Below are 11,623 nucleotides of genomic sequence, written 5' to 3' on the forward strand. Positions count from 1 at the left end.
GCGCGGGGGGCTGTGTCTAAAGGTTTGTTGGAGCCGGACCCTTGATAGAGCTAGGAGGCTGTGGCGCCTCACGCCACTCCCCGCCCCTGTCATTCCTAAGGTTCCACAGGTCTTGACGGTGGCGAGTCTGTCAGCCCTACTCGCGGCCAGCTTCCCTTCCTCGATCGCTTGCGCCGGCCGGCCTGGCCCAAACGTCCGCTTCAGAGGGTTGGGAGGCGCAGCCGGAGCCGCGGTGGCTTGTGCGCGTCTATTAGTAGGCGCACGGTAGTGATGGCGGCGCTCAGTGAGACTTTACTGTCACTGGATACTACTACTCCCAGCCCTCCTCAAAGCAGCCGGAGCAATCCCCCGGTCTTTAATTTACGAGTAGCAATTTGACTTGCTCTGCTGCATGTCAGGTGGGACCGTGGAAAGTGTGGAGACGCCCCGGGGATTAAGCGATAGCAGCTTAAGAAGAAAAAAAGCCAAACAAATAAACAAAACCCACCCGCCCTAACAAACATGAGGCTACTGGAGAGAATGAGGAAAGAATGGTTCATGATTGGAATAGTATTGGCGATCGCCGGAGCAAAGCTGGAGCCGTCCATAGGGGTGAATGGGGGTAAGTGCTGCACCTCTGCATGCTCCACCGCGATTCCCACTTCAGAACTAATTTGCGAGTCTTGGGAAGGAGGGGAGACCGGAATTGGGGAGTGTCTGCCTCTCTTATGGGCACTGACCAGTCCAAGGTGTCTTTTGGCCCTCTTGCTGATTTTTTAATTTGCCAGCCCCAGAGAGGATTTATAATTAGGAATGGGGCAAGGGAATTTGAACTCAGGTTGCCTTTTCCGCGAACGATCAATGAGTATCCTTAGCGTCAAGGAGTGAGGTTACCGAGAATGAAACTTACTTGCCTTCAAAGTAGCATCCTATCCCAAGGGACGGTAGGTTGCCAGGAGTTCCTTATCTATCTTGGAGTGGACACCATTACCTTGTCTGTTTCCGACACTCCCCTCCCCCATGGTAAAAAAAAAAAAAGGAGTGGAGGAAGAAAAAGGGACACCCATGCCTCTTCCAACTCAGATTTGTTGGCCCACATGTTGGAGGGTGATGATTTGCTGCAGTTGCTGCCGTTCCACAAACTCTCAAACCGACTGACACGTTGCACTCAACTGCTTCCGTGTGCTGCCGGGACTCAATTGCTACCTTTAGCAGTCTCACAGATCCAGGCTGTGTTAGACCATGTGTAGTGTGTATTTTGGCAAGGAAATGTAGGCGGGCTAAAAATCACACCCAGATCTCTGAATTGTGGGATCCTTGTCATGTGTGGATGGGCACTGGTGGAAACGACTGGAAATATCGTTAGCCTTTCATGCCCCCCCGGCCCCCTCCACCCACCCTTAGACAATCATGTCCCACTTTTCATAAACATTAATTGAATTTCTTCAGTTCATTGTCTGTTTGACCTTGTTTAGCAGTTTTCACGCTTATTGACAGGTTTTACACATGCAAGGACAGATAAGAACAGAAGTGAGCACACACAATCTTTATGCTAGGAAGCTGTCAGGAGGATATTTGAAGTTATTTGAACCTTTTTGTTCAAACATGATGGAAATGAATGAAATGATCTCTCAGGAGAACAGTGGTTCCTTCTACCCTCTACCCGCAATACCTCCATTTAGAGGTAGCTTCAGAGAACATTTAAAAGGAATTTTTTGGACAAAGGTAGTGGGGATTCAAACTTTTTGGTTTATTTTATGTTCTTTTCTTCTATGTTCAACTTAGTACAAAATGTGGAGGGTGGGTAACTGTGAGAGTAAAGCTGTTTGGGGTTACCCCGCTGAAGATACCAGTTTCTCATTTGACATAGTTTCTCTGTGAGCTTTGGGGAAACTTGTGAAGGTTGGTATTTAGGTTCTGTCCAATGAGTTCCCCTGTCCCTGCAGCTAGCCAGGTAGTAAGAATGTTAGAGAGCGTCTTTGTGGTGATCTGGAATGTACATTTCACTAGCTTCACTTGCAGACTTTATAGCTTCTAGGGTTAGATCTCTGATCCGCTCAGTGTTAAGGTGAAATTACAGGTGATGTGTGATCTTTAAGTTGAGATCTGCAGAGACTAGGTTTGGTAAAATTCCTTTTCTCTTATATTCCTGGGCTGCTCAGTGGGAAGGAGAGTTGTCGATTGCTGAATCATTTCCCTAGGGCTTCCCCACAGTGGCGTGTGTGAGATGGATTCTGTAATCTTATTTGTTCCCTCAGACTCTGCTTCTTGAAGTTTTGGGAATTATTGTATCTTAGAAATATTGTTTCCCATTTTCACTAGTCCTTATGCCATTGATCCAGGAGAGTTCATTTGTTTGTTTAATTATAAAAGAGGAGACTTAAGAGCTGAGGGAACTTTATTTTAAGCTAACATGCTTCTTTTACAGCTGAAGATACTGAGACCTCAGGTCACGTGACTCACCCTAGGTCAGGTTCGCTAGCTTAGGGAAGAGGAAGGACTGGGGACCAGGATTCCCCCTTATTTCATACCAGTTGCAACATTCATCCAAATATTCTTGGCAAAAATCACTAAAAATGAATAACCGTTATAAGGAAAGGCTCTCTGTAATAAAGACGGTTTCCATGCCCTGATTTTTAGGCCAAAAGAAGCTGAGCAGAATCAGGTAATATTAGACAACCGTGTATTCATGTGATTTTTTGAGATCTGTCCAAGTGTAAAAGTTACTGTTTCTAAAAACAAAAGTTAAACAAACAATTGTTTGGGATTTCTTATATAAGCTGTCAGGCTAAGTTCTTGGTACTTCAGTTGACCTTCCCACCTGTAAAACTTCTTCAATGAAAACAAACTTCCTAATAGTACTAAATAACACTTTGACCCCATCAGTTAAAACAACAAAAATCTAGGAACAAGGAGAGTAATGGTGGCTGAAAGTGGTCTGTCCTCTTCTGCTCTACAGAATGATCTAAAGCACCTCTTTTTGCTTGTCACTTTTAGTCAGAAGTTCCATTTTTGGGTCTGTACACTAGAATGCGTGTGCATTTTTAATGCGCTCACATTGACTGAACAATTTTCAGTCGAACAGTTTTCTAGACATTCTTTTCTCTTCAGTAGAAAGTTTTGATTGTTTTCAACTTAAGATGCTCACTTCACCTTTACCTGGATCAATACCTTAATGACTCTATTTTGAAGTGTAAGACTTCTACACTTAAAGGATCACACCTTTGCTCTGCCCTCCCTTTAAAAACAATCTTTATAGCCAGTGGGTGAGTTATGTATGGCAGGAAATTTATAGAGGTGGGAACCCTGAAGTGAGAGAGGTTGAATGACTTTCCATATGGGAAAAAGTGTAACAGGTACTAGCATGGAAAATTTAATTTTTAGTTCCCTGTTCTTTTTACTCAGTTACATTTCATTTAAAAATATATAGAAGGTTGAAAGTAAAGAGCCACAGGAGATGTAAATTGTAGATCCTGAGGTGTAGATACTCTGTTTCATTTCCACCCAGGGGAGCCCTGAGCTATGCACATCTTAGAGTTTACCAGAGTTCAACACTGTGCCATTCATTCTCCAAGAGAAAGGCTTACTTCTTTGGAAGTACAGATTAAGCGTCTCATTTCTACCTGCATCTTAACTGAAATTTTTGCCATTAATAAGACATAAATCCTAAAAAGGAAATTGCTTCATTTTTGCATTAAGAAAACATAACCAGAAACATGCTACTGTATAAACTTAAGAATATTAGCATGAATACTTTAGATTAGGTTTAGGAGTGAAATTTACTAGATGATAAGTAGATTTGATGAAACGGTAATAGTTCCTTGCATTCCTAAACATTCCAGATCGTCTTCTTTCCCCACACTCCACTCCCACATTAAAAAGCATGGGTTTGAAGTCCCAAAATTGCTTCATTTTTTACGGCCAATTTTTCTTTTGATGTTGCTACTCTATTCCATTTTCACTGATAAACATTTTTTTTTTTTTCCTTTGGTTTAAGGAAGAGTTAAAACTTATATTTCCACTTTGCGCTTTGTAGCCTTCTCAAGATCTGAATATGGTTATTTTCATGACTTGGAGGATATAATCATTACCTTGGAGAGGGGCCATATACCATTTCATAGCGTAGTTTCAACTCTCACCTCTGTGCAAATGTTTACCAGCTTTTTATTTCAGCCCTGCCTGCTTCTAGTTCTGCATTCATTCACACCGTGGGCGATCCATTAGCAGCTGTCTCAAAGGGGCCTTAGGTTTCCCCAGATCAGAATTAATTCCTCCTTCCCTTTTAAAAAGGTACATTGTAGGTAGCCCTGGAAGAGCCTCACCAGGTCCTTTCATGGATTAGTTATCTGGATGTGCATCTAATACAAAAAACAATATAAAAATAAACAGTATACCCTGTCTCTAGGATTTAAAACATTCAAAGTAAGGAATCATTCCACAGAATTATGCCAGTTAGTTAATAGCTACCATGTGTATTTATATATATATGTGCATGGAGTGTAGGAAGAGTTACCTTCTTAAAAAATCCAGTTGTTGGCTAACTAAGGTAGATGCTTTAGCTGCCCCAAAGAAACATGTGGTCTAAGTCAATGCCATGTGCTTGCTATGGAGATGCATCTTTGGACGCATCGCCTAGCTCTTGCTTGCAAATATACTGCTAACTATAACCTATCCTATAGAGAAAATCTGGGGCACCACTGTGGATGGAGGCATAGTTGACAAAAATGGGTCTCACAAAAAGCAAGGGGTTGGAGGAAAAGAAAAAGGATATGAGTTTGGAAAAAAACAAACAGGATATTAAAAATTCCTGGAAGGCATTTACTTCCAAAACAAGCCAGATTCCTTGACTTTCAAATCTGCTCCTGAATCACCTTCCTCAGCTTTTGAGGAAATATTATTTTGAAGTGTGAGCAGCTGAGACAGATTCACTCACAAGTATGGGGGGAAAAATGTACTTCTTTTTAAGTTTTTGAACCACTTTCACTGCCCTGAAGTGTAATGCCTCTTTCCCTGCCTTCACCGTTTTGCTGCCTTTTCTCAGATCACAGCAAAATGATTTGAGTAAATGCCAGGTATCTAAAAGAATGTATTGCAGTGGTTTTTTTTTTTCTTTTTTCCAGCTTTATTGAGATATAATTAACATATAACATTGAATAAGTTTAAGGTGTACAATGTGATGATTTTAGATATGCAAAATGATTACCACAATCAAGTTGGTTAACACATCCTTCACCTCACATAATTACCATTTTTTGTTGTTGTTATAATGAGAACATTTAAGATCTCCTGTGTACAAAATGGTATTATTAACTATAGTCTCCACTATAGAACTCAAGATCCCCAAACTTGATTATCATTTTCTTTTTTTTTAACATCTTTATTGGAGTATAATTGCTTTACAATGGTGTGTTAGTTTCTGCTTTATAACAAAGTGAATCAGTTATACATATACATATGTTCCCATATCTCTTCCCTCTTGCGTCTCCCTCCCTCCCACGCTCCCTATCCCACCCCTCTAGGTGGTCACAAAGCACCGAGCTGATCTCCCTGTGCTATGCGGCTGCTTCCCACTAGCTATCTATTTTACGTTTGGTAGTATATATATGTCCATGCCACTCTCTCACTTTGTCACAGCTTACCCTTCCCCCTCCCCATATCCTCAAGTCCATTCTCTAGTAGGTCTGTGTCTTTATTCCCGTCTTACCCCTAGGTTCTTCATGACCTTTTTTTTTTTTTTTCTTAGATTCCATATATATGTGTTAGCATACAGTATTTGTTTTTCTCTTTCTGACTTACTTCACTCTGTATGACAGTCTCTAGGTCCATCCACCTCACTACAAATAACTCAATTTCGTTTCTTTTTACGGCTGAGTAATATTCCATTGTATATATGTGCCACATCTTCTTTATCCATTCATCTGTTGATGGACACTTAGGTGTTGCAGTGTTTGAGGAGCTCTTTGTTTTTTTTATTCACTGATGTGCTACAAATGCCTAAAATGTAGCATTGTGGTTGCTCAGTGAATACTTGTTGACTGACTGAGTGGTGATTTTTCCCCAGCTTGGTCTTATTTGCTGAGCAGTATCTATTGGAACGGTGGAGGGTTACAGGCAATGGAAGAACCATGATGTGGTCCTGTTGTTTGGCTTGAGGGAATGTGTTCATTTCCTAGCGCTGCCACAATAAATTACCACAAACTGGGTGGCTTAGAACAACAGAAATTTTTTTTCCCAGAAATTACTCTGGTGGCTAGAATTCAGAAATCAAAATGTCGGCAGGGCCAACATTTACTATGGCAGATAAAATTAGAGGACCTAATATGGAAGGATGCGGCCTATTTGCTCTCCCGTGTGACAGCAGCATTTATTTTCATTTTTCTGCTCTGAGGATACTGTGCTGCACTGGACAACCATGGTCTTCGCCTTCTGGAAAATCCTCTCTGGAGTTAGGCTGCATCACAGCAAACACTTAACTCTGTCAGGACATTAGTATGTTAGCGGCGACACCGAGATTTAAAGTACCGTTTATTCTCCTCCAATGGATTCTCCTTTCATATCAAGTTATCTACAGGAAATGCCTATCTAACAGTGACTCATTTCTCTCTCTTTAGGACCACTGATGCCAGAAATAACTGTCTCCTACATTGCTGTCGCAACAATATTCTTTAACAGTGGATTATCATTAAATACGGAGGTACTGTCAACTATGGGGCACATGAAAAGCAGGGAGAAAAATTTAATTCGTGCTTACTCTTTTGAAATTTCAGATTCCTTTTGTAAAGCCGTGTGTAGGTACAGTCTGAAGCTTCACTATCACAGAAGAGCACTTGGACTGCAGCAAAGGACTTGCGTTTTGTACCTATATATTATAGATACTGCATAGCTGGGCGGCATGGAGAATAAGGGTGTGTTTATAGTGGTTATGTTTTCAGTACAACAACTGAACTGAAACATCTACTTCAGGTCTTCCTCAGATTGTGGTGGTCACTATAGTGGCACTGAGGCACACTGGAGTTATTGATGTTTAGTTAGGTTTCCATAACTTGTGGATCATCTTTTGCTTCCAGGACTTATGCTGCTCAAGTGATGCTTGTTATGTTATAATTTTTAACTAATTTTTTTTAAAGTATATTCTTTGCTGGTATATCTGTTACATATTAATAAATGTTTTAAGAGAAATGCTGGAATTTTTCATAGTAAGCCACAATCTATTATGAAGACACACAGGTAATGTTATTTACTGATCTAGGTGTCACTAAATACGGGATTCTTATAGAATTAAACAAATCCAGGCATTTTTACATCCAAGAGAGGAATGCGTAGAATTTATGATTCTCTTTTGAATTGTAGTAGAAGAAAAAAAGAGGAGAAAATACCTATTTACGTTTGAAGAAATTACATTGAGTTTCTAAAGTTGTCATTCTAAGATGCTTATTCTTATATAGATAGGGAAATCTTACTATGTCAGGATTTTGGGTTTTTTTAGAAATGGCTGTAAAATTTGTTTCAGCATTATGTCTTGCCTTTATTTATTTTAAGTTTATTTTCTTTGAAGTGTGCTTTGAATGAAGACCAAATTTAGTTACCTTCTTCTTTGACCATCCAATAGTGATGTGGAAAAAGCATGGTTTTACTAAATTTATGTATTCTGTAGTTGTCAGGTTGGTATAAATCTTATCAATGGGGTATTTTTGATGTAAATGGGATCCCCGTGTAGTGTCTGAGAAATTTTGTCTCAAGAATTTGAACTATTCTCACTAATTACTTGCTCTTTTGAAAACGGACATAGAATGGGATTTCCTAAATATGTTGAATTCTAGTTTTTGGAAATTATATTGCCACGAAAGGACTATGATTAGTGCTGAAGGGGGCCCAGGCTTTTTCTGTCAACACCTGAGTTCTCCTACTGGTTCTGAAATGTGGGACCCAGTGATACAGAAAGATAGTTGCCACTCCGGTGGTGCTGGACTGATCTTCCCTGGAGGTCTTCCTGCTGGCCTTGGCTGATGCTCTTTGTGGAACAGCTGCCTTACCCAAGTCCTCTACTTGGGACATTGCTCTAACTACGTCCCCTGGTGGCTGCTTAATGGCTACAGCTGTTCTTTATGCCATGGGAAATCTGGCAAGATTTGATTCTCTCACTCCTTTAGCTTCTTGCTTAATGCTATTCTGTCAAGCAGCCAACTTTGCGGGATGCAGGAGTTGAAGAAGGAAGAATGTCATACTTACCAGCATTTCTCTAAGGACCGAATTCTTTTGTAAGCACCTAGGAAACCTTCAGAATCATCCAGCTAATTTGGATCTAACGATGAAATGCCTTGATCCTGTGCTTTATTGTGGTATCTAAGTAGCCATCAAAGCCACTTCTTCCATATTAAAGGCTCTTTTCAAACTAATACAACATTAAGTCATTTTCAAGATCCGTTTAAGTTAAGATGCCCTAGATTGCATCATTATGGAATGTTAAACCATCTCTAAGCCCTGTTAATTTCCCGGGCAACCAAACAGTTGTAAGTTAGGAGGTAGTGAACTTCTTGTTATTTGTTTTCTAGTTAACGATCTTAAACTAATTTCAACTGGGACTACTATTTTTGTATCCTGTTAGGTCCTGGAACAGTGCATTTTTGTGCACAGGAGATGGTAGGTTATAATTAACTTGCGTTTATTTGAAAGAATGTACATTGGCCCCACTCAAGTTTGATTTATAGTGAACATTTCATGTAGTATTACTTATACATTGATGTAATGATGTGTATTCTAAAATTTGTTTTGTTCATTTATTAAAGTTATAAAGGACTCTGTGTTAATACTTCATGCTAAAAAGCATGCTAAATCATTTAATGCTAAATCTTCAGTTTTATGACTGTTGATTTCTAGTTTGTGACATACCTGTTGAAATGGTTTCTGAAATTTTGTTGTAGTGAAATGAAGTAAGGTCACATTCGAAATATATTTCATATTTAGCTAACTTCAAACCTACAGTTTCAGAGGATTTGTTACTTAAGAGACTGGGACAAGACCAATCTCATTTAAACAAGTACCTATTTAGCGCCTGTGGCCACAAGGCACTGCCACCTTGTGCACTTGTACTTGGCTCGGGACACAAGCAAAGATGAGCAGGAAACTCAGGGCCTGAAAAGGGTCCGCACTAAGCCAGAATATACCGGCTTTCCTTTATTTTCCTAAACAGATCATTTTTAAAAATTCCCATCAGCTTAGAAATAAATACAGCAAATTCTAAACTTGAGGCTCTTGCTGCTTGTTTCCAGCCCAGAGCTATGAGGCTGACTCTCAGAAAGCAAATCCAATAAAGGTCAAATAAGGGTTAGGAGGGAAATTGGTATGTAATGAAAATATTTCTAAGTCCCAGTCAGAGCCTCTGATTTTAAGCGATTCTTGATGCTGTCAGTGAGGCCCTGGTATGTGGAGTATCTCCTTAAGTTTATTTTAATGGAATTCGACCTGTATTACATGTGAATAAATAAAATGTCATGTGGAATCAGCTCTTCAATTATTCATGATGGTATTTATTTGAGTATGTGGCCCTCAATTCTACATGGATATGTATGGAATAATACTATTTTGAATTTTATAGTGTTTACTTGCTTTTTCTTTTCCATTGCAAGCTTATTTTATCTTTAAGGTTGTATGAAGAAGATATAGAAAATATAGAACACTGGGTTTTTGTGACAGTCTTGAAAATCTTTCTTGGAAACACTTCATGTCTGTTATTTCCCTGTTGTTAAGAAGCCCCTGAGGACCCAACATAGTGGCCCCTTGTGATTCATTTTGCTGGGTTCTTTACTGTTCCATTATTTTGATACAATATCAGTTGTTTCTACTGTCATTTTTCAGATCAACTAGTGTTTTCTAACTACATTTTATTTTTTATAACTTTTTTCATGATTACAAAAGTAGTCTTTCCCCATGTAGAAAGATTAGAAGGAATAAAAATAACTGCTATTAACATTTGTGTGTATTTTAGCCCTTTTTTCCCTAAATGTATTTTTTATATAGAGACTACTTTAAAAATAAAGTATTTAAAAAATTGTATATATGTATATATGTATGTATGTGTATATATGTATACACATACTTGCATAAATATACACATACATACACACATACAATTTTATTTTTAATACGTGACAGTGTATAATAGTAATTTTCCATGTAATATATTTCATTTAATTTTTCTTCATATTTGAAAATAAGATAATTTATATTTTATTTACTTTTATGAACATAAATCAAAAGGTACAAAAGTATATATGATGAGAAGTCTTATTTTTACCCCTCTACTAAATATTCAGTTCTTGTCTCTGGAGGCAACCAATGTTAACAGTTTCTGTGTATCTTTCTGGAGATATTCTGTGCAAAACATACATATGTGTATCACCCCCCTGCCCCTGTCAAACTGTGGTGTTTTATACCGTTTGCCACCTTACCTTATTTTACTCAAAACACATATCTTGGAGGTTGTTTCATATCAACACCTAAAAAACTCCCTGTTTCTTTTTGGATGCTGAAAAATATTCCATTTTTGAATGTGTCTTGATATATTTTCCTCATCTTCTCTTGAAAGGCATTTAGGTAACTTATGGGGTTTTGCTATTATAAACATTCTGCAAAGGATAACCTAAAAATATGTCATTTCCTACATTTGGGAATATGTATGAAGGATTAATTCCTAGAAGTAGGATTGCTGGGTCAGATGATATGTGAAGTTTGAGTTCTGAGAGATAGTCCAAGTACCTAGAAAGGAGGCAGGTGCTGGGTAAGTGTTTGCCGCCTGAAGGAATGAGTTGCTAGGTTGGTCTCTGTAGGCTGTGCCAATGAGACACCTGTTGGTTAAGTAGGGAGAGACCCTGAACTTCTACATCCTTGTCTACACAGTTTTAACATAGTTTCTAATAGCTCTTAACACTCTGTTGCTACCTTAAGTTATTTAGTTATTTCCTCACTTTTGGACATATAAGTTGTTTCCAGATTTTACTGTAATAGATAATGCTGTGACTATCAACTAATTCTATATATAAATGCTTGTAACCACTTTTTATATCCTTAGGAGAAATGCCTAGACATAAAATTTCAGGGTCCAAGAGTATGAATCCTATTATAGTCCTTGAGATATTCTCCCAAATTACTTTTCAGAAAAGTTACAGCGTTTTATATTCCTATGAGAAGTGTATGCAAATGCCTTTGTTACTGCCTTCTGGCTAATCATTTTATTTTCATTTTTTGAAAATAAAAAACCCACTGATATTTATTTGGTATTTAAGAATGCCTCTGAGTGTATTTGAGTGAGATTTGGTTTCAAGACTGCTGAGAATTCTTGGAACTGCTGGTGCTCAAGTTTTCTCCGGGGTGCAACTTCTGGTTCATTGTAAAGATGGCTCCTTTTATGTTAGCTCTGATCCATGGACCCAGTGTGGCTTCCAGTCTGCACAGTGTTTCCCAGTTGCCCTGCATTAGACCCAGATTTCCAGAAGTTCCATAGATGCCATTAGGGACGTATTGTGATTAAACTGGAACTGCTGTGTAACATGAAGGGAGATTAATGGTGGGAGCTGATGAGACAGATTGCAGAAAGTGGTGACCAGTGAATGAGTCTGCATTAACCTACTGTTTATCATACCATGAA

At 38.8% G+C, this 11,623-nt stretch overlaps 1 protein-coding gene across 4 annotated transcripts in view; it reads left to right on the forward strand.

Moving 5' to 3' along the window:
- Positions 1 to 295: 295 nt before the first annotated feature.
- SLC10A7 (solute carrier family 10 member 7) overlaps positions 296 to 11,623 on the forward strand; it is a 263,100-nt gene continuing 251,772 nt past the window's right edge. For 3 of the 4 annotated variants that reach the window (XR_009701044.1, XM_061191620.1, XM_061191619.1), the window contains exons 1-2: positions 296 to 601; positions 6,591 to 6,673. Coding sequence is in view for 3 of the 4 variants with exons in the window: in XM_061191620.1 (XP_061047603.1) it covers positions 502 to 601; positions 6,591 to 6,673 (183 nt within the window). In the remaining variant the exon portion in view is untranslated. The remainder of the gene's footprint in view (positions 602 to 6,590; positions 6,674 to 11,623) is intronic. The other variant, XM_061191621.1, reaches the window with a different exon arrangement.

This window comes from Eubalaena glacialis, chromosome 5 (assembly GCF_028564815.1).
Source record: "Eubalaena glacialis isolate mEubGla1 chromosome 5, mEubGla1.1.hap2.+ XY, whole genome shotgun sequence".
In the NCBI taxonomy this organism is placed as follows: Eukaryota; Metazoa; Chordata; class Mammalia; order Artiodactyla; family Balaenidae; genus Eubalaena; species Eubalaena glacialis.